At 39.2% G+C, this 24,503-nt stretch overlaps 1 protein-coding gene across 1 annotated transcript; it reads right to left on the reverse strand.

The window, feature by feature from the left end:
• Window positions 1-514: 514 nt before the first annotated feature.
• On the reverse strand, window positions 515-7,754 carry tmem106ba (transmembrane protein 106Ba). Its single transcript, XM_036539172.1, has 8 exons — window positions 7,677-7,754; window positions 5,446-5,649; window positions 4,942-5,005; window positions 4,630-4,789; window positions 4,154-4,294; window positions 2,510-2,559; window positions 2,280-2,333; window positions 515-2,100 (listed from the first exon to the last, which is right to left on the reverse strand). Exons 2-8 carry the CDS (start codon window positions 5,639-5,641, stop codon window positions 1,962-1,964), a joined length of 804 nt encoding a protein of 267 aa, XP_036395065.1. The 5' UTR covers window positions 5,642-5,649; window positions 7,677-7,754; the 3' UTR covers window positions 515-1,961.
• Window positions 7,755-24,503: the final 16,749 nt, after the last annotated feature.

The following is a 24,503-nucleotide window of genomic DNA, read 5'->3' on the forward strand; positions in this document are numbered from 1 at the left end:
TAGTGAAATATGATGTGTAAACCACTTCAGTAATGGCCATTAGAAAATGGAGATAAGGTATGCAGTTAAAATAAACAAAGAATGAACGTTTAAAAACTGCACTTAAAAACAGGATCAAATTACACTTTACAATAAGGATGAGATCTTGCACACAATATATTGAACACAAGCTATCAACTCAGGTATGAATTCCAAGAACATGCCAGAACACAGGTTCTAAACACAAACCTTTGTCTGCTTCAAAATGCTGTTTTAGCTGGTCAATAAAACCACTCTCATTGCCACACAATTGTTAATAGCTGAATTTAACCCAACCAAAGCAATATATACTAAACCAAGGTTCTTACATAGTTTTATAAATTTCAATAAAATGTTAAAAAGTTAGTTTGCCAAAACTATTGTAGAAATTAGGAGTATTAAACTATTTGTAAAGTTGTACCTGTAACGAGTTCAACAAGTTTTCAACCAGTGTGTCTAAAGTTGGTGCACACAGTAGATTGTTTCTTGACGTTCCCTTAATAGTACACAATGCAAAGAGGGTTACCACCTTCCATGTAAAATGACTAACTTGATGACAGTTTTTAAATAGGAGGAATAGGATGCTCACCTGCTTGTTAAACTATAGTTTCTGACCTGTGCTGTGCCTGGAGAAGTTCTCTGAAAAAAAAACACCAATAATTTACTTTCAGTTGCCATTATACATGTGCATCTGTGTTTCATAATTTAAGTACAGGGAAACTTTTCCATTGGGCGTACCAAACACACAAGTCAATGGTCCTAAAGGGCCATTTTATTAATGCTTGTTACATCCAATGCTTTTCCCTTTTTTCACAGTGCAGGTTTCTGTGTCCTTTAATTACACAGAGGTACCTGTATACTTTATTGTAGTGGGAGTGCTGTGGAGTTACGCTCCACTGAATAACATTCAGAAAAAAAAATACACTGTTAATTTCTCAACAAGAGACCATAACACTCATCCAATTTATTCAGTATATAGGTAAATAGGCTGCCAGGAGACTGAGCGTCCAGTGGGACACTGAAACACAAAACACAGCATGCCCCCCCACCCCCCCACCTCCCTCCAAGTGCATTAATGTGCATCATTCATACAGCAACATTGCACTACACTGAGATCTGAAAGAACAGAAACATTAACATTATTAATGCCGGTAATAATAAATATTAGTATTGATAACACTCACTGACTGAGAACTATGCTCACGAGATGAGGTGTTCCAAATGTAAACGAAATATTAAGTACTGACACTAGAACATAACAGCTGACAAAAATATGCCTGCTTCAAGAGCACCTAAGACTTGTCTAAAAAAAAATCAGTAGTTTACCTTACCTCATCATTTACCATCTAAATGGAGCTTGAACCTAACTGTAACCTTTCTAGGGTAAGTCAATTAGGTATTCAAAAATGAAACCAATGAAAAGTTTTTAATTGCACCAAGTCAATGGCCCTTATACAGCCTTATATATACACTTTCAAAATTGAACCAGTACTTTCCTTGAGTTTCTTTTTCTCTGCAGATGTAACTTAAAGTGCAAACAGAATTTGAAAAGACAAATAAAAGAAACATAAAGCACTAATAAATAACAAGTGAAAGTGGTCTGGAATGAGTTAGTGAGTTAGTGGTTCTACCTTAACACAAGTTCTCTCCTATTTTGTGGCATCGTACAGAACTGCATCTTCCATATCTGTCTAAAGTGCTTCGTTACTTCAAATACCCCAGTAAATGTAACAGTGGGATGGGGGAAATCTGACACATTTGCCCTCATCTTCCCACAGTTTGATCTTATATTGCTAATATCACCACTGAACAATGGTATCTCACACCATGATCATCTAAATGCACACAGAAATGTATGGTGTTTGTTATCCTTTTGACTAAGCAGAATGGTCACAGTGACCAGCCGGATGATCCGCACGTGAGACCATTGGTGGTGGGGTGTGTTACTCAGGGAGCAACACGAGGTTGGACATCTTAGTGTGCCCACGCAGGGTGGTGGTGTTACCCCCGCAGTCCACATACTGGTACATCTCTTGTGACACTTGCTCCGCATGCCCAAAGTACGCAGTGGTAACTGCCACCCTAGAGACCAGGGAAAACACAGTCAGATGACATCACACCTTTTCTGTATCTGGCAGCATGCGCTGGATATCCATTGGAAATCCCTTTATATACAGTCACAGTAAGAATGATGGAAAGAATTCCACATCTGTGGTTCCACAATCTCCCTTTGGGTCTGTGTTAAAACAAGGTGTACTTACTGCATCATCACCACTATGTTGTGTACTTTTATGGTCTGTAGGGTGCAATAGTCACTGGAGGAAAAAACAAAGAAGGTAGACCTGACATTTACTGTATTCAAAAATGTTACATCTTATTAGAGGAGTGAAATAATTAGATTTTTTAGGTCATTTAGTTTTTTATATATTCAATTTTTTATGTATACATACAGAATGAATGATGAGAATATGAACTTAAATGGGATACTTACTACATGTAGCTCATTTCATCTGCTATAGTGGTAGGAACCATGTAGTCAATCTGGAAACAAGACACAGCAATTTTTAATAATCAGTTGATTTCATCACCCACACAAGAATTTAAGAGCATCAACCATGAAGGTAATACATACATTATGGATAACAGTAAATATAAATGTGGCATGAGTAAATATTTGCTACAAAATCACATCTAAATTTTTTGGTTGCATTCAAATGTTCATTCAATGCTGTTGAATTAACTCAAAAGAGAGCATTAGCTCATCTCTGTTTTCCTTCACCCAAACATTGACAGCAAGAGGAAGACCAGACTGAGAAAACACACTGCCCTAAAAAGTCCTGCTGGTTTCCTGTGAAGTACGTGCTCTCTCATTCCAGCCAATTAATGCTGGTTTTGTTTGCTTTCACACTGATGTATCTCAACATGGGAGTACCTCCAGCAGAGATGAGAGACAATTTTATGAGCACTGTTGTTAGTCATACAGTGATCATGCTTTTAATTGTGCCACTCTGTTCTGTGAACTCCAAAACTTCAGTGCAAGGTAATCCAACAACAGATCAGATTAAGTATAGTTTAACACCAGGGGCAGAGTGCTTTTTGCTGGCCTAACCAAACTGTGGACTGAGTAAGCTTATGTTTAAACTTTTCATGTCTAATGTGAAACTGCTAGGGCTAGGCGGTATAGCCGTCGCGGTATATTGAATAGCTATTTTTAGCGCAATAACAGCTATCCCCGGTATGCGGCGATAGGTTTCTTCCTGTATTGTTTTCCCTTTAGTCATACCTGATGCAGGAGCACACCTCCAGTTTTCCGAGTCTATGTGAAATGCTTCTGGGGGAAAAAACGCCACTCGTATCCAGTGACGGCGGGAGAGCTGGAAACAGGGGAAGCCCGAACACTACCTTTAAATCTACATATAGATACAAATGATATTTTTCTGCCCCAGAAGCATTTTGCTGAACTTTGGAGGTGTGCTCCCGCATCAGGTATGACTAAAGGGAAAACAATACGGAAAGAAACCTTTCGCCGCATACCGGGGATAGCTGTTATTGCGCTAAAAATAGCTATTCCATATACCGAGACGGCTATACCGCCCAGCCCCAGAAACTACCCAAACAAAACCAACCTAAGATCCTTCACATCCACACCCCCTTAGGTCCTCAGAATATGCAAGCATGGTTGTTAGTGAGCTAGATTATAACTGCTAGCACAAATACTATGTGAGGCACTGTTGTTGTACACTTGACCTGCTGTACTGACTTGTTCATAATAGGTTTAAGGTGCTGTTAACTAAGTGCTTTGTTAACAAAAAAAATGTTGGTCACAAAAAAGAAGAGATTTAGTGTGGTTTTCTATTATTTCTTGGACATGCTGACCTGTATCTGCCTGCTGGCATTACTAGAGCCAGACTCACTGGATTGATGAAGGCCAGCCGTGTTGATCTCTGCAAATGCCAGCATTCGGTGTGACACCATGTGCTACAGCTCTGGTTGTGGGTAGCGCAAATGAAAAGCAGTAATACTCCAGTAGGTCAGCCGGCTTTGGCTCAATCTCATGCTAGCTTGGTTCCAGCTCGACAGTAGAAGTTGGTACTGGCATTTGGCACTGGAGGTAGCTGAGCCATACTTGCTGTACCTGCTGCATGTCCAGAGGCATGATGGAGGTGACGTTGCTGACACGAGTCTTCCCAATCACAGTCTTAGAAAACTGCACCTGGGCTGTAATGTTGGCGACCTCCACAGAATAGTAGTTGTTATTGGTGATGCTCAGAGTGTTCTACAAGCAGAAAGAGAGCACTTCATTGCTATCATCAGTACAACCAGTAGAAACAACACAACATAATGAAACTGAGATTTGAGAGGACCATATAAGCCTTTAACTGAAGAACATCACATATGACACAGCTGACAGAGCTTGCTGATCCTTGCATGCAACTGGTGTTTCACGGAGTGTTCTCAGGAATACTGACACTACAATCAGAATAACTGATCTGGACAAATGAATGGAGTTTTAAAGTTTTTCAATAGTTCTCAGTGATGTTATTAATAAATGGCCTTGGCTCTGACTCTGCAAAGATATGATGATATAGAGGGCCAGCACGAGAGGCTCACCGTGACATTGAGATAGACAATTCGTTTGATCTGGTCATAGGTGACGTAGACAGACTTCACGCCCACGTAGGAGACGTCGATGGAGCGAGGAAACAGGAAGAAAACCGCAAGGCCAGAGAGCAGCAGGCACACACTGACTGACGCTGTCACATACAGCTTTCTGAAGGATCAGAAAGCATATTTACTAACTTGTCATGGCACACTTGCCAGTTTATCTCAAACAGGACAGTCACATGGAGGAGACAGAAGGGCATATAGTAAAGGCCATGAAAGAGTCATTGTCCAGCATTCACAGACATACATTGTACTTACGTTCTTCTAGGACGAAGCCTTTGGTCGCTGTATGGAATCAAAGCAACAAGCTGATTTTCTTGGCCTGTGTAGAAAACATTTGAAACGGTTAACAACATGCCGTGACATGCTGAAAAGCAATCACATGCAGAGACATGTTGTCTCCAATCTCTTAAATGCTTGTCCTTTTTTTCTCCCCCCTCTTCAGTAATGCTCATTAACTCTAGCACACCATGGCCATTTCACCCACTTTATTCACATACTCAATCAGTGTGCATCTGTGCTGCCTTCAAACCCTGAAGCCAGTTCTAAATTTCGGGTGGCTTTATCCACTTGTTCTCTAGTTGTAAACAGCAATGTGGACTAATTTCTAATCTACTTGCTTCCCTCCACAGGAAGTGTTCCAGATGCTGAAAACCTTGATCGATACAGGCATCCTGGGTTAGGTTGGCAAATCTGACAACTGTAGTTTCCTGTTTTGCAAGAATAAGGGAAAGAGGGGTTTGGCACTCATCCTGCAATTACCTCTTGGGATCCTGCCTGTCCCCTGACATGTAGGGCATGTGACACTGTCCCTGCCAGTGAACTCCACGTATGGGAATTGAGACACGTCACCGGCCCTGCCATCTTCGCTGTGTGAGTCAGTGTACTCGGGCGCTGTGGTCAGACCGTCCTGGCACTCATCTTTGTGCTTTGGAAGGTGAGAGAAAGACTTCCCCATAGTATCAACTGTTAAGATGGGGAGACAGAAAATATAATGTTATACTTTACTCTTTAGTATTGCAGAGGGAAAATTCATATTGTTCACAAATAAAGAATTTTATTCCACAAAGACATCCTCCTCTGGCAAGTATTACTCTGACAAGCTGTTGCCTGTAGTGTTTTATGAGGTTCTGGTGCTTGTGACAGGGAGAGTTTTGACCATTCCTCCAATGCAGAACTTCCCTAGGTTCTTCAAATCTTTTGTTTTTCATTTGTCAAATGCTTATTTGAGCTCAAACTACAAATGGTCAGTTGGACTGAAGTCTGGTGATTGAGATAATCAGCTGAGGTTATTTATTTTCTGCTCACTTAACCATTTCTTTGTTGATTTTTCAAACAGAGGAAATTTATTCAACTGTTGAATTAGGATGGAAGGTATATTATCCTTCAAGTTAAAAGTGAGAAATTCAGATAATTAGTCTGTTTTGTGTGTGTGTGTGTGTGTGTGTGTGTGTGGGGGGGGGGGGGGGGTCCAGCAATAACCACAATGACCTTCAGGTCTGAGTCAATTTATTTCTGCACCTTCTAACTTCATTTCAACATGTATAATTCTGAGGTATTCTTTCTTCCTGCATCTGTTCATTGTAGTCAATTTGCAATGCACTGTGAGCAACAATAATTACAGGCTAAACTACCGTAACTATAGTACACAATATGCCATAATAAGATTTTGTCTTTAACCAGGCCAAGGAAACATCAGTTATTCTCAACACTCCAGTTCTCATTACAGAGAGACAGTGCAGTCTCAAATATTCTCCATTAAAATGGTTACAAAATATTGGAGGTTTCTTAAAAATGTTATGGGAGGGTGTTAACTTTAATGAGGCCAAGAGGGTTTTAGTTTGCCTGTGAAATTAAATACAAACTGGCAAAGCACAAACTGTGCTGCTTCAGTACCGCTTCTACTTTGTAAAGGCTTGTTACTATCACTAAAAAGCATTGCAGCAGCTATATCTGCAAATTTACTGATATATCTGTTGTACCATCTGCCACTGGGGAAAGTGAAAACGTTCTCTCCTACTACACAGATGCATCGCAACTACACATTTGGACATTCACTTAATTCAGTGTGTGTGTTTGCATCTCTAATAAAACAATTTCAGTGTACATAAAGGCCAAGGTAGTCAGCAAGGTGGTCATACACCTCGTTATCTTGTAGGGTAATCGCATAGCTCAGCTACTCACACCCCTTAAATACAAACATGCCAACACACACACACACACACACTAACAAAGCACTACTCCAAATATATGCTGCTCAGGTTACTCTATTCTTTCAAATAACAAGAAAACTAAAACAGGAATAAGATAACCCTGCCAGCTGCAGGTAAAGTTGCCAGATAACACCTGCAAGACAGCTATCAAGGCTGTGTTCAGAACTAACGACTAGGTACAGGCTGACTAGCATTATAAAGTGTAGCTATCACTAGGTTGTTTAGACTCAACGAAAAAAAAACAAAAAAAACATTTGCAGCATGGATACACATTGGCAGCATTAGCTGTCCATAAAGCTAAGATTGTTGGATGCGCTGTGGCGCAACTCATGAACATTACTCTTTAGCTGGGTAAATATTTATCTTGCAAGTATGCTGGTGTGGCTAGCGCATGGTTGTGTCCTAAGCAAACTTATTATCTAAGTCATTCATTTGCCTAGCCATCTAACTATACTCCGACATAACCACAGTTTTTGGCTATTCCTCATTCCCATTACAGGCCGCGCACTAGCAAGCACGCAAGCAAGGAAACAAACAAGCTATCCTATCTGAACTGTGAAATCTCCAATTCCACAGCTAAGGCTACTACCTAGCCACATAGCCGGCTGGCTAATTCAAGGCCTGTTTCTCAACTGACCTGCTGCCATGCTAACTTGTTATCTGCATTTATCATCGTTGACAGGGCTTATAATAGCCTTCATAATATATAGCTAAACATCTCTACCCAATTCTCCGATTTTCCGACGTAAACACAGATATTCAGCGCAATGAAATTCTTACCAGAGTGTGATTTTCGCTAGATTCTTTAAAATCGTTCGCGATGGTACCGTTGCTCCCCGTACACTGGCTTGGGTATTACTTGGTCACGCCCCCTCAGGACTCCGGCAAATGGAGATGACGCAAAACGTATTATTATTCATTGTGTACTGAATTTAAGCCTATATCTTTTGCATCACCACCACAGTATGCCAGTGATCCGTTGCCTAAGTGGGCAAACAGCGGGGTTTATAAACAACTGCAAAGGCAATACGCTAGAATGACAGAAAAACGTTGTAGCGATTTAGCTACATGTAGTCTTCTTAGTAAAATAGCACGCAAGCTAGGTATATGGCCAAGTAACTATAACTGTGCACAGAGTTGGTTGTAATACGAGGCTATTGTTCTGATCCCTTATGATTTAGTTTCCATCCAATGAATTCATGTATGCAAGTCCAATCCTAAAGTTTCGGTCTGTCTCTTTAGCTATTGTGGGGAAATAAACCGAAACGTGTGAAATTGTGAATGCGGTTGTTCCCAGCACATAATCAGACTAAGCTGAAGATTTCATTTAAATTCGGACTTAAGATATCTGGATGTTCAAAAAGAGTTAGCCAAAACTATCAAGCTGAAATCAGTAGGAATTAATGGAGTTGTGTTAAAGTGGATTAAAAGTGTCTTCATCACACAAAAAGTAAGAAAAAGGGATTTTATCTGAACAAGGAGTTGTGGGAAGCAGCGTCCCTCAGGGATTGGTGTCGCGACCTGTGCTGCTCCTTGTACATAAATAACCTTGATAAGGATATGAGAAGCAAAACAAATAAACTGATGACACTGGACTCGAGGTTAAAATAACAGTTTGGTGGCATTAAAATGATTTAAGAAGACTGAAACAGAATCTAGAATTGGATAGTCAAAATGAAGTTTAAAATTGTCAAATTAAGGCCTAAAGTTCTATATATGTGGGCAATGGCAGTGTAAGGCGATTATTTTATTAGAGGTACTGAGTGTATGCTAGACTGGTCTTTAAATTTTGCTGAAGCCATATTAAAGGGCAATGGACGCTGGATTATATAGCAAAAACTACAAATAAAAGGAGGTTATATTAATGTAACATAGCCTAATGGCCTTTTGAAGCCACATTTAAAGAGCACGGATCATGTAGCTGTTGAAAATTTACATGGGATGGCAATAAGACTGGTTCCAGCCTTATATCTTATCGGTAAGTTATCAAGATAGACTCAAGACACTTAATCATTTTACTCTGGACAAAAGGGGTATGGGAGATTTGACTGAGGTTTTTAAAATTTAGAATGGATTAATCGAGATAATTACAAAACCTATTGTAAGATTAGCTATGTTAGCAAAACAAAGGGCCATGGGAAGAAATGAGCAAAAGGTAAATTTCACAATGACATTAATAAGTATTTATTCCACTCTGAGAGTTCAAGGATTATTTTACCACCGTTCGCAATTAACCCTGAACCCGAGATCAGTAGACTGCCCCAGACCAGAGAAAGACGAACCTCATCCACATTGTTCTTTTAACAACATTGTTACATATACTGATAACGACCTCACTTACCAAACCTAACCAGTATGGAGTTATAATAGCAAAATGTACCAAGCAGACACACTGCAACTGAAACTATTTTGAAATTTGGGGGGGACGGGGGGATACTAGGGGGAAACGACAGTTTAATACATACTGTGAAATGATGCCATGTTATTGATCCCTCGCGTTATCTTGCAGTTGCAGTATGTGTCAATGAAATATTGGACCTGAATGAATTTAAATAGCAGAAGCCTAGTCGACGGGGGAAAAAAAACTCAATGCACAATGTGGGAGTGTTGTGCGACAGATGGACGAAATCTCTGACCCTTTCCAAGACACGCTCTCAAATAATCTGAATTGCAGAACCCTTTTTTGACAGAGTCACGTGAAGAGCACGCGACAGCTGCGCGCTCCATTAATGTTGTCTCCGTGATTTGATTTCCATTTTAAATCAAGGAATTGCTAGAACGTGGGGCATGGGGAGACTGCTGATGTCTATGGACAAAGTTGAAAGTGTACCTCTTTCCTGATCTGGAATGAAAATGAAATATATTTACGTTTTGGCTTGCGCGTCGCATTTGGAATGTACCCAATTCAGTAACATTTTATGTAGCGGTTACAACATGGCGTTCAATGTAGCTCATGCACTAAATAAGAATAAATAAACAATTTATTCTTATTTACTCTTTGTCACAGGTTTGTATTATTTTAACTTTCACGAACGTATTGTCTGTTCGATGGTAATTCTTTCATATAGTAGCAGTTTATATTAACATTATGTAGATTAATATGCACATCACAATAAATAAGCATACTTACTGATGAGAAAGAATAAATCCAGGTAATAACTAAATCACGGGTAGCATTAACCTGTGGCGATGGATAACAGCCTAATCTAAGCTATATTTACATTTAATTGTGTCCGAAGTCTTTTGACTGGTGTTAAGACAACATTTTTACGTCCACCCTGTATTCCTCCATTGAAACGATTTTTATTATTGCGTCTTAGCTGTCTCTATGCTCCTCCATGCAATTTGTGATATCCATTGTCCCCACAAGATGGCAGTGTACAACTTTAGACGGCTTATAGCGTGGCATAGTGGTGGGGCGAGCCTATAATCAACCCTGTGCACACAAACAATGCTTTTTCTCAGAAACACGTTTAACGTGTATGTGTAGGTTCGACCGTATCAGAATATCAATCACATATTTTGTGATGCTTCTTTTCATAGCATGCCGTTACTCTGTGAAAATTCACATGTTGAGGGGATGGTCACATTTCCTCTAGCAGGAAAACTCAGGACATTAAAAGTTGTAGGACTGCATACTTAGTTCATAGTTTTCTCACATTATTCATCGGGCAGATAACAGCAAAGAAATACATAATATGGAAGTTTGAAAATATACAGCAGCCAGATGAATTACAATATTTGAAAATATTGTTTAATTCTTTTTATGAAACTGTCAATTTGAAAGTGAATGTTTATGATTTTGAATTTCTGATTTTATGACAGCAGTTGTGTGCCATAGCATTTCAGACAGGAACTGGTTGAAGCGCTAATGGAGAGGAGGTTGTCCACGGCCTGGGCAAGTGTGTTGTTCAGACTAGCTAGATATCTAACTTGCAAAATGGTCCAAATGCTTTTTTAATTTGGAATTGTGGATGGGGTGGTGGACAATAACACACTCTTCTCCAAGAGACATGCTTTCTGTCTTACACCACTTATATTTACATTTCTTCTTACACTTGCAGGACCGGCTAGCAGGGATCAATGTTAAGCTACAAGACAAGCCCCAGGCTGACCTACCCCTTATATCTCTGGCAGAACAAATCATTTTGTTTAGCCGCTATGGACTCCTAGTCATTGTCAGCTGATGGTATGACTGCAATCGAACCGTTGTGTTCAACCTTGTGCTTGCAACTGCAACTGCTTTTACCAGTTGAGCCACTAGGGTGCTTTCTGCTCTGGGACAATTGTGGCAGCTCTCTTATGGCACTGTGCAATGTCCAATAGGCAATTTTTTTCATTTGCAATTGTATTTATACAATGGTTCAATTGTGACCTTCAGTGTACGTAGACCTGTAAGGTGCATCCAACATATCTGAGCTAGCTAGCCAATTAATTATCTGCCATTTCAATTATGTCAAATGTTACTGTGACATGCTGCTGGACCCTTTCATACACAACAGCATTAAAATGTAATGTATTAAAATAAAATTAATACCTTTTTGTATTAGTTAGCTAGTTAGGCTACTGTAGTTTCAGATGAGTTGGCTGTATTCACAGAAGGGGAAATCCTGTCTTCTATTTACAGCTATGGTGTTATAGGCATATAGGACATAGGACATACAATGGGCTGTATCTGCAGCATGAGACAATGGCCACATACGTAGGAGAGTACTGGTGAACAATTTGATAATGTAATAACTACATAAAATAGACCACTCTTTATAGGGAGTAGGACTCATGGTTGTGAGATTGCATGAGGTAGCCTAACTCAGCTCTAGCCGAAAAAACCACATGGTAGGACAACTGGATATTTTCATCATAACCAGGAGTGCAGTGCAGATTTATGCGGCTTCCAGGTCTTTGGAAAAATGTTGACACCATCACTTGGCACTTCCCAGCATGTTGTTGTTACACACAATTGCCACTGTGGTACATAATTTATTCAACCTTTTTCTGTGTGGAAGGGTTGTGGATAGAAAACTGTCTTATGTCTAACGTCAGAATACCCTTATCTTGGAATGAGACCCACCCTTATTTTGAGCAAAACATCCTCATTTTGGCAAACCCAACCTCAAACGCTCACCTCCCACACAGGAGCATAAACGGCACATGTCTGATTGTGCTTTTTAGTAACAGAGGTGTGCAGCTATCCACGGAAGCTGTTAACTGGGGTTTATGTGCATGTATGTGAAGTCTGAATCAGCCCCTTAATGAATGAAGCTGTAACCCTTTTTTTCAACCCAGACACAGCTTTAGCACCTTGCGATGTGCAGACTGGATCATCTTGCACTGTTTTACCCTTTCTGTGGATTTTAGCCCTCTGGCAGGCCAACATGCTCTGTGAACAGACCTTCATTGGGTGGGAGCAGCTGTCCAGAATTCTAGGAGAGAGGTACAAATTATACCCCCTTACTGTCGAGTGTAAATGCTTATAAATTCTGGAATCATACAGATCTCTGTACTTAACAAGTTGTAAGCAGAGGCTATCGTGCAAGCTGTGCTTGGCAGTCAATTTTTTTTTCCTGTCTGTGTAATTTACAGCGCAAGTAGGGAAGTGTCATTTGCACACAGCACAAATCACCAGGAACAAGCAGGGCTGACACGAGACACCTTGAAGTGAACATTCAGGATTTGGTCTGATGTTGATTTGCTGGTGCTACACCTTCTCAGAGTAATTTCACAGCCACATCAGGGCTGCTCAAGGATGTGCAGAGTAGGCCTACACACTTAACATAAAGAGCTCAGTCAAGGTCAGTGATAATGTGTGCAAACTTTTGTTTATATATGTCATGTTCACACTTCTCTCATTATTTTACAAAAGTGGCCATCTGATGACTAATGACCACTATTTATCTGGTGATAGTTGCATCTACTGATCATATGTAGGCCAGTTACACAGATAAGTGCATATCATAAAACTCCTTTAAAACGGTATGCTTTCCTGGCAAGAATTCAGAATGTAATCTCAGTGTTTTGCTTTCAATACCTCATTCATCAGACTTCCATGATCTCTTCTGCAGAAGTATAACTGATTCTATAGTATTTTTGTGGTTTATTTTTCCATTGGAAAAACACCTGTTTAGATTCAATTCAAAGATATTACAGGAAGGGGAAAGTTCAAAATATGAGTTAAATAATTTAAATGAAAGTATGTAAGTTATAATTACGCTTAATTTGATATTTGATTTAATATTTGAGACAGCAGAAAGAGAGAGCGAGAGAGAGAAAGAAAGAAACGTAGTTTACACTTATGGCATTACAAGCTGCCAAGTTGTCATTAAAGTTACCATACACCTGTGTGGTGTAATCTGAAACAATGGTTTACATGACAGAAGAGTCAAATTTGTAGGTCTGTCTAAAGTATATGCCAGATATTTTTGGGCATGAGAGAGTTAAGACTTGCAGGTATGGAGAAATGAGGTGTTTTGCAGTCCTCTGCGATTAAGTATTGCTTGCTCAATTTTAGAGCATTCCATTATTGCGAAGTCTGCTCCATGCACACAGGGTTATCCACTGGAAAGAAATCATATTTGCAAGTAAATCGAACAAAATAAATCCGAGTGAAAACCCCCTCAACAATGAACAGAGGCAACAGTCTCCCAGCAGGTTGGCCAGTAATGCTGCCTGTAAGGTTGCGATAACGCAACATGGAGAGCGGCGAGGGCACGTCGCACCTCCTCAGATGTCAGCACTTCAAACAATCATCCGCGGCACAGCGTCTCAGGATTAAGCCCCTGCACGGGGGGGGGGGGGGGGGGGGGGGGCTGTGACGCAGGTCCAGCTGTGGAAATTCTCACAGAGGAAATGTCATCGGGGAAGAAAAAAACTGTTTTCCTCACTGTTAATTTTGTTGCAGACTAACTTGTGAGGCTTAGACTGAGTCAGGACATACAGCACCAATACTACTACTGCTACTGCTGTGGTTACTGATATTAGTGTTACTACTACTACTGTTGCTGCTGCTGCTACTACTACCACCACACATACTAATGTATGTGTATTTACTTATTTGCCAAGTAGCAGATACTTAATTCGGGGTGGTCCTCAGAGCTTAATATATGAAACTGAGGACATGGTCATTGACAAAACTTTATTTCTATTCATTTATTTCTGTGTAGTAGATGTATTGAATCTAGCACTCTGTGATGAAGCATATGTAAAAATCCACAACAACAAATTGTTATTATTATTATTATTATTGTTATTATTATTATTATTATTATTATATTATTAGGAGTAATAGAAAAAGTTGTAGTTCTTTGGCAGAATCTGACAAACAGAGCCATTATGTTGGGAGACACACAATAGATGTCATAAAAGCAACAAGAATAAAGATATAGGCATAGAATAGCAAGCAGCAAATCAGCAAAAAAGTGTAAAGCTAAAGAACACTGTAGCACACCTTAAACAGTAATGGGTTTTCATATGTAACTTAAATAGATCACAAAAGTAGCATTTACTTTTCATCATAGAATAGGCACAATATCCATCAGTTAGAGCAACATAACCACAGTACATGAACGACAACACACTAACGTGCACATGCAGTGATCAATTCCCAGCTGTGGAATGTCCACATATTCATTCATATTCACCATTTTGACGGCTGCAGTGGCTGACTTTAATGTATTTGTGGTGTAGTGTGAGAAACAGAAATTAACATTTAAATTGAACCATGCTTGTGAAAACAAAGTTGAAGTGCTTGGTAGACTTGTGTGTGGAGACCACAGCTTCTGTGGGGCATCTCATGGAATTAAACAAATCCCTTTCTATAAAGACAAATGAGGCTACGATAACAGCAATTGTCTAAGTCTAACTATATAAAATGTATTATCTTGTTTTTATGTATTGTATTTTAATTGGACATTTTTATTTTAGTTGAATATTTATTGTTTGTCCATTATTACTTTATTGAATTTATGAATAAGCAGAGTAGTAGGCTTTGGTTATGCAGCAGTAGTTCCCCTAATCCCATACTTCCCATTAACTGCCAGTATTGCCAGTTTCAGTTCTGCTAAGCAGTTGCTTTGTATTTCTTGAGGGATTGCTACAGTGCTTAATGTTGAGTGAGAGCAATACTGTATAGTATGTCAAACTTCAGTCAAATACATGGCCTCTTAAAGTGATGAGGTACTAGGTGCTACTTGTGGGATACACTCTGTACTGTATCTATGAAACAGTGTGAAGTGTAAAGAGGCATGTTTTATGTATGGGAAGATTGCGAACATTTCTGCAAGGAGTTCAGCCACCAGGAAGTTACAGTAGCACAGACAGTATAGACCAAGGGCCTGTGGCTAAGCTTGAGTAGGTGGTGAGGATTTGACATATTTTGAAAATGTTGTTGAGACAGCATCCGTGGGACTGGGTCACAGATGCGATTCTTTCAGTGAAAGAGTGAAAGCTGGTCATTGAGGGTGACACTAGTTCTTGGTAGACTGTGAATTACAGGTATTAGAGGGTATAAGTGCAAACATGAGAGGATACCTGTAGAGTATACTGCAGATTGATTTTCTCAAGAGTCACATAACTTCAACTACAGTATTACTGTTGATTTTATGGCAGGTAGTGCTGTTGGTGGTAGCTACAACTACTAAAATAAAGTTTATCTTGTAATTATCATTTAGCATAGTACATATTTTAATGTAATACTGTATATCATGTGTTTTATAACTTGAAATTGTAATTTGAAAGTCTGGCAAATGGACAGAAATTAAAGTACGTATTTAGGCAGTATGTAGACAAGTCAAGCTCTTGGTACATTACATCTAACAGCATTTTCTGTGGATTGTATTTCTACATAGAACTACCACATGTTCAGTGTAAATAAATATATTATACATTAGCATAAATGTAACATATCTGTCTGCCATTAAGTATTAACTTGCTTTTCCATCACACTGAGAAAAACAAGTTTACATAGATGTGTAATTGCAACAGAGTCAAATGCAACTGAAACAGACAACACATCCTAGAGCCCTCATAAATATTGATGTGGCAATGTGATATGTTGGTGCAATTATCCATAATAACTGTAAACACACGACTAAGCAATAAATATACATGAATGCATGCTACTATTCTGTTTTAAACAGTGTTAGTGAAATGAGACTACACGTCTGTGTTCTTAGGTACATGCATATTGGTACTGTATCCTCTAAGGGTGATTATAGCCTTTTTTGGCAAATTTGGTGAAGATTTTATATGTTGTTTTCCTTTTTTTGTTTAATGCCAATTTAAATTTTATTCCACTACTGCCACTGATAGAACTGAAAGAAACTTCAGATCAATATTTGATATTTGGATTGATTGGATTTTCCAAAATCTGTAATCATTTACTAGGAATTGTAGTATTTATTTACATTCATTAACACATGTGATAATGTAGCTTTGTAAGCGGTTTCCAAATTATATGGTGTTTTTATTATATGTACTGCACAGAACCTGAAGAAGTGCGATCTATATAAATGCATTACAATTTCCAGTGTAAAGGAGAGGACAGCTATTCGTGTGTTATAATTCAATGTTTCATTTCAGTGTTTCCATTTGCACAATTTCATTGCACCCATTTGTACCACGTGACAGGTATTTCTCACCTTATCAAATCAACACATCGGACATGACCTTTTCTTCTATCCTGATAGCTGTCATATAACATATCTGCACATGTCATCTGGAATAAAGGGTTGACACACGCATAGGGTGCAGCAGGATCTAACAGCAGTTGTCTCTTTTTATTTCTGCAGCCTTGCTGTTGATCGAGATTCGTTTCTCATTTATCAGTCCACCTATTGTTATGCTTGATTTTCCTTTGCAGCATCACTTCTATTTGATTGAAATTTGTGCCGCACAAGAAAGCTCGGACTGTGGATTGATCTTTAATAGATATGTCACCTTGTCATGTATTTTTGAGGTTGTAGGAGGTGTTTGTGGTGGAAGAAGGAAAAGCAGTTATCAGCATGACCGTGGTTACTTTGCCGCATCACGATAAAAACCTTGCAATACCCCATGAGACTGCATGTGTTGCTGTATGTCTTGCACTGTGAACATCTCTCAGCTGAATACTAATCACATTCTAACCTACCATGGACATGTTCAGGACTCAAGCTTATGTGAGGTGGTAAATATACTTTATTTACTATATAGAAGCATTCTTATAAAATAAAGTTTCTCAGAGAATCCAGCCTATTCCTGGTTTCATTCAAATCTGGAAACAATAAGCTGGTAGGGGCAAGGTCTTGCTGTATTGTTTTTATATGGCACCCACTTCCACTTGCTATGGTTTCATGTGGTTTTAAAGTCAGATATGATTAGTATGGTTTCATCATTATTAATCAATATTAATATTGCTATTTGTCTACCCAGACAGTGACCTATACTGTGAATTGAAATGTCTAATATGTCTCAATGTAAAATGATACAATATGTTACAATGTAATGTTACAATAGTGAAATGTAGTGAAGTCCTCTACAGGGTAAACACATTGGTACTAAGACAAGATTAGCTTTATTTGTTTAATATTGAAATTTAAACAGACAAGTAATATTGATTGAAATTGTAGTTAGGAAGTGAATTCTGTATTCTTATATGTACAAGTGTAAGCAGTGAAGACGTTTTTTTTTAAAACATTAGTCCTCGGTACTTGTTGATTGTAGTTTCATTGCATCATATTCTGTAAATAACAGTCAATGTTATCAATTAACACATGCCAGACACATCAATGTGACTGACACAGTTCAGGGTAGAATGTGTACCTTTTTATAGATCATACGATTGATGAAAGACTGGCAAAATGGCCTAAGATGAGAACTATGACTTACTGGAGAGCACAATTACAACCCAGTTATAAAGTAAATGCAACACCTTACACCACACAGGAAGCATTTTCACCTGTAAAATGTGAAGACTGTTGCTTTTAGGTCATTGTTAGTGACACAGAGTCTGTGACCTAATGATGGCTCTGCCAGGTGACTCAAAGATAGGGGTCACTGCTTTTCTCACTGATCTGATTTCCTTGGCTCTGACTTGGCACGTCACTGTCCAGATCTTACACTGACCATATGTCTCTGTACTGGGCCATTCTGCCCCTGGCTGGAATTCTTTTAAGAGCGTGCAATATCCTCCTTCTCCAATCCAATTTGTTTAACTGAGACTTCCCAAAATAACTCCCATCTCATTAGACGAGAAAGATAATGCAGCATGATGACGCAGGGTCAGACAGCATGGGATGTGGTAAAATCATATTTTGCCTCAAATTCAGTTAATGCTGTTGCGTTTACTCCTTTTTTTCCCATCCTGACCTTTGAAGTAGGAAGCATTTGCTGAAATGGTGTAATCTACGCTTTTGAAGTGTTTTCAATATGATTCTAACAGCAATTAGCTGTAGTGACATTAATTGCAATAAATATCACTGCTTGAGTCTGCGGTCAGTTGCATGTGGAATTGATTCAGTCCAATACCTCCTCAGAGACATGGTTTGAGTTTGTAGAATGCCTAGATAGTTTGCTAACACATGTTCATTCTCACTGCACACACAGCTTTAGGATTATTTTGAATGGTGACAGTTTTGTTTACAATTGTCCAAGCACTCAGCCTTCATCAGAGATACATAGATTAATTCATATCACGTAGTATCAAGCCAAAGTTGGATCAGCATGTAGTCCTATTTGTGCCCTTGGTCTGTCTGTCTGGAGGTTGTTATGCTCCACATGAAAATCAGATTAAAAAAAGTGAGGCCTGTTTACTATGGATATATTCAATGCAGATGACTGGTTATAGCTTGGTTGATTATAAAGCATTTACCTAGGTTTTTCATAAATGAGTGTGCACATTCATTCATGCATGTGTATGTGCCTGTGTTTCTGTGTGGCCTTTAGCTGGGTGCTGAGATGTCAGATCGAGCCAGAGAAAAAGGGATTTAATTACATTCACTCAGCTGTAATCTCCAAAGTAACCTTTTAATTTATCAAATTGCAGAGCGGTTTGAGGACAGCGAGGGGTGGGGGGCAGCGGGGCAGAGATGGTTATCGCAGGTCACACCCGTAAATAAGACCTTCCTGTCAACCAGAGGTTTGTCACCTTGGAGATAGCGGCCGAGCGCTGGCTCAGTGAGAGAGTAAAGTGCTTAAAGCGCAGCTGTTGTTTCTCACCTCGACAAAGCACCACGGAATCCGCGCGGAAGGCACAATGCTCCTGACGGCCGTGGCGGGTTGATCGCGGGGCAAGCGACGTGCCAGCATGGCGGCATGCCTCCGCTTTAATTTCGCCATCGTTAAACTCCCCCCGGTAACAGCCGAATGGTCGCGTAATTAGTGGCGACGAGAGGTTAATGAATGGCAGACTTGCTCAGTCTGCTCCTTCTTGCCTGTCACAGTCCATCAGTGTCAGGTGACGTCGCGATGATGATGGTTGCCGTAGTAGCGGTGAGTGACATGTGTCCAGCTGTAGGCTAGTCTCGTGGGATGTTTCTTAATGAAGGAACTGCAACAGAGGCCGGGAGGGGAGTGTAATTATACCCTTGGAGATGCTAACATTCCTGCTCATTTTGTCATTATGGTATATATTGTATGCAGGCACACATATGCGCTCCTCACACACACACACACACACACATATACATATATATATATATATATTTTTTTTTTTTCAAACATTTTCAAACATTTTATATAATGTTGTATTTCAAAATACACTGTGCTTTTCAGTTAAATTCAATTCAAGTCAATCAACCAATAATTTACAAATTACAGATATGACACTTACAAATGAATGTTTCATGCTAATGAGATTACCACACTAGACCACACCTAGGAACCACCCCCCCCCCCCCCCCCCCCCACCTCCGTATATCAACCTCTCCAGCTATACCAACTTTTACCATACCATCATGTCCCAATTCAGGTTTCAAAAAAATCCGAATTTGTTCTGGTTGCTCTTCATTGCACTGAAGTCATAGCATAAATGCTCAGCTGTGAACTGATGGACACATCCCTGATAAAAAGAGTCTTTTTGTCAGGAAGAGCTATTCCGTTGCCATATTGGTGCGAGGAGATTGATACTATCTTTTTACAAATCCATAGCACTGAACAATATAAAATGGAGGATTGAGTGTTAACCTCACTAGTCATTCTGCCATCTCAGAATGCAGACAAAATACTGGCAAAGAGCTGAAATTAAAAGTTACTCCATGAACTACATATATTTTTATTATGGCCATCTGGTCGGTATAATACATACTATGCATCTCTCACTAAAATTGTGTGCTACCCCAGAAGATTGCACAGCTGTCATAATGAATGATTGTTTCATTTATGGGCTTGCTTAAGATAAAACATTGGCAGAGTAACAAAGTAAAAGCAATATTCATGTAATTAACCAAGCAATTCTCAGTCATTGCAGCTTGACAAAAAGGACAATCATATTGAAGTAACACACTGTATGGAAATAGAAAAGCAGCTTTGAAGATTCAGTATTTCCCACTTTGCAGGACAATTGATTGCATTCACTCTAATAGCATATTGGACAAATTGAGTTAATTAACTTGTACTGACACAGAGATTCCTGATCAATTGAAAAATTAAATCAAGTCGTGGTCAGATAGGTTGAATGCTAATTTGATTTACATTACATTTTAATCTCAGCCTGGTTATTGACAGTGGCCATTAACGCCAGTGTCACAATGTTCTTGGCACACATAGTCATTTTCTCTTCACAATGCTGAGTGAAGCACAGCAGTCCAGCACTCACATGCCCAGAGACATGGTTCCTGACAGAGGCAGACATGTGTCACATCATAAACCTCTTTGTCTGCTTCTTTACTTACTCTGATTTCATCACCTGGGTAACTTCTAAATACCAAATGTCATTATAGACCCTCAGTTTAATTACTGCCTTGTTTTATGGTATGACTGTAGTGTCCCACTTGAGATTGGAGCCAATGACTTCATACGTCAGAAGCCCTAGCTACTTCTCCACACCACTGCCAAAATGCCTCAGTCCCCATGGGTACCTTTTATATAGGTCACTCCTTTTACACTTCTATCAGCTGCTTCTTCAAATCAAACACAAATACACAAGAATGTCTCCTTTTATTTTTAGCAGGATGTCCAGATAAGTCAAAGATAATAGCTGTATAGAACAGTGATAAAGAAAAAAATCAACATCTGCCTTTTAAAAAACAAATATTTTATTAGGTCATGCCTATTTACAAATTGCAATTACAAATTACAGTTACAAATTGCAGGTCAGCTTTTTTGAGGGATGAAGGCATTGGAAACAGCAAGAATAAAGAACAGCAAAGATTTAAAAAATAAATTATATGAATTCAGGTATGTTATGTGTAACCAAAATGTGTTAAATTACTCTGTGTGGGCTGTGGATTATATTGATGTGACATGCAACAAGTGCGGTAGGTATGGCATAGCATATCACATGCTACATAATGCATTTCTCTTGGCAGGGCTTCAGCTGGCCATCACTTACAAATGACAAAGAGAGAAGGTATGCTGCTGTAAGATTGACAGTCAAGTGGAAGTGGTATTAAAGTGGATGTTTTATAGCTGTTTCTGATCTTATGTCACCACTGAGTTTACATTTTTTGTAGGGACAGAAAAGCTGTATGATGACATTTAGTATGTTTTTCTTTTTTTAGCTTGACCTGAGATGCCTCTGGGAAAAAGAAATAAGAGAATCCGACCTTGATCTTCTTTTACCTCGTCGTGAGGCATTTCAATGTTTGCTGACCCATGTTTTCTTTTTCTTTATTTAGTTTTCAGTGCTGACCTTCTCTGTTCTAGAGAGAGCTTTTGTGCCGTGGAGATGTCTGCTATCGCATCTGTATATGACTGTTATATTTGCTCTAAACAGAACAGAGTTCTGATTTTTTTTCTAGTTTGAATTCAAGTGTCTCAAATTTAAGTATCCCAAACTGGCATCAAACTCCAGCTACCATGGCTTTACACCTACCAGGGCTGTCTATTTTCATTTTTTACATTTCACCTTCACACCAGATTACAAAATTATTTTAGAAGATTGCTTCTGGCCTGTAACTAGCTCTTCTCCACAATTATACCAGAAGGCTTATTTCAGCACCATATATGATATATATGGTAAATAAGATTTAAGAAGTAAATGAGAAGTTAGTGCCCAGCTAATGTGTTAATTTCTTTATCAGGAAAAACAAGATCAGCAAACCTCCTTTGCTGTGATTGCACTAGTTATTAGTGTACCCGTGGAAAGCAGTGATATGAGGTTCCACTGACTCCATCATCAGATGGAACATGCTGCTAATTTCCCAGAGAGCAGACCTCTTCAACAATTTGATCTTAAATCAGAAGTGTAACCTAGCTGCATTACTAGATGACTAGTTTTAACATGCTAATCTGCAGTATCATTGTGCAAAGTTGCATCAAAACAATGTACATATAGTCAATGTACACATGCAGTGCATATGTACATAAGATAGATAGTGTGTATAGGACACCATGAATTCCCATGTGTTAGCTAAGTAAACAAAACTTGATCCATAAGCTGAACAAACACCTCAAACATAATTTGTCTGCTGTCCATTCATTCTTTCACTCATTTTGAAATTATTTTGATTACTGGATTACCATTCAGTCCTTTTATGCTTATGGACATGGTTTGTTGATGAGGAACTTTTGCTGCTTGTGCAAAATAAAATCATTTTGATACAAATTTAATTTAATTGCTTGTTGGCATTTCATGTAGCTGGTAATTAGCGATAGAGTCAAAGCATGGAATCAATCCAATCCTTCCATGTTAATAATAAGAAAAGGACATGAAAGAGCTGTAGAATTGTGCTGCATAGCTCAGTATACCACTGCTGGCATTGCCCTGTCTATCATAGCCTAGATGGAATCTAGAGTTGTGAACACCCTGCTACCCACTAATGATAAACTTGGGTTGGTTCTTTTGGGACTGTTGGCTCTATTTTGGTTTGTAGCTGTTAATTAGTTGATGGTAGAGCTGGGGTCAATTCCATTTCAAATCAGCTGAATTGAAGCGTAATTTATCGAAACCCAGGGTGATGGGAAAGGGTTTTCATCTAATCCACAAATTCAGAACACTCACTGGTTTGCATGCACTGAGGCCACAATAGTAATTTGTCCTGCACGTTACAGGAATGGATTAGGTTAGGTTAGGTTAGGTTATGTTTATCTTTGAATTTGCTAAAGGTTTCTAGCAAGAGGTGGTCTTCAGAGTCTAGGCCTGTACAACGTCTGCTTGTAGTAGATTGCCCTGTCCTCTCATCTGCCTAATTGGTTTTGGTTGTGTTCATTTCGGCTGAAGACAGCTGTTATGGTTGGCCGGATGGAATTAGCACATAATCCGTTTGTCCTTATTTTCCCGCCATTATGTGGCCCCCTCCGTCTGGGTGCACAGAATAACAGTACCATATTCTGGCAGAGCTGAGATCTGTACATAAACTGACCCTGTCATCATTCAGGAGCCTTGTGGCCTTCAATCCCAGGACCTCTGCCTAGCTCCGACTCAGCATCTGTTGTGCCAGCACGCAAGGAGATAGGAGTGACAAAAGAGGCCTCGAGCGGTGCCACAATCCTTCAAATCATCTTGTTAAATCACCAAGCACCGAAAACCTTGATCACATGGTCAGTTTGGGCTAATCGAGATTAATACTCTACGTGATTCAATCCAAGTACTTAAGGAATGGGATTAAACAAAACCCAGAGACTAATTACCACCCAATGTCAATGCTTTGCACAAGGTGTGAAATAAAACATTGTTAGTCTCAGCTAGTAAATTGGATGCCCTGAGCTTTAGTCAGTGTACAGACCTATGAGATGCTGAAGAACAAAGTGGTGTTTCTCGCCTGCTGCCTGACCAGGCACAGGGATAATGTGCACCCAGACCAGGAGCATGTGGCTTCCATTAATCTTAATGCATTGTACTATGGTGTGGATCGGATTCAAACAAGTTAGGTGTGATACCCAACAAACAAGCATACCTCAGGCAGCTTCGTGGCATGAAGATATATGAGGTCTATTTCACTGAATGTGCCATTTCATTGTGTTTCACAACATTGCAGTCAAAGATCAAACCATTTAGTTAAAATGTGTTCTGCTGTTAAGCGATATGGTGTTTTTTCCACTCTTGAAGGAGTTGTTCATTACTGTAACATTGGCCAGCACGTGAATTGTGATTTTCTTTTTTATTTATTGTGGAAACACTGCCTGATAGCCTGGCTGGATCATTTCACACACATGCACTCATATAATTTGTGAAATCTTTTATCGACCCGCCTGTGTTGGAATACAGTTTGTTGTCTTTGTTTGAAATAAAACTCATCAGTGATAAATTATATCAAAACTGACGAGGTGTGCAAAAGTGAATACTAATCTTTCAGGACATCTTTTCTTCTTCATCAAGGCAAGAGATTTTTAAACCAAACAATAGTACTTAAAATAATTGAAATCACTAATAATCTAAATCCTCATCATGATGCCAAGCTAACAGACTGGTTATTGGTAACCTCTCATTAAATGCTTTCAATAAGAGACAGAGTAAGATCAAGTGCTGTTGCAGGG

The sequence above is a fragment of the Megalops cyprinoides genome, chromosome 10 (assembly GCF_013368585.1).
Source record: "Megalops cyprinoides isolate fMegCyp1 chromosome 10, fMegCyp1.pri, whole genome shotgun sequence".
In the NCBI taxonomy this organism is placed as follows: domain Eukaryota; kingdom Metazoa; phylum Chordata; class Actinopteri; order Elopiformes; family Megalopidae; genus Megalops; species Megalops cyprinoides.

Bases quoted from the DNA above. Each gene is read 5' to 3' on its own strand.
- tmem106ba (XM_036539172.1), bottom strand. From the start codon at position 5,641: ATGGGGAAGTCTTTCTCTCACCTTCCAAAGCACAAAGATGAGTGCCAG. The intron at 4,790-4,941 runs GTAAGTACAATG...CTGATCCTTCAG, and splicing joins AGGCTTCGTCCTAGAAGAAC to AAAGCTGTATGTGACAGCGT. The intron at 2,334-2,509 runs GTAAGTATCCCA...TTTTTCCTCCAG, and splicing joins GATGAAATGAGCTACATGTA to TGACTATTGCACCCTACAGA.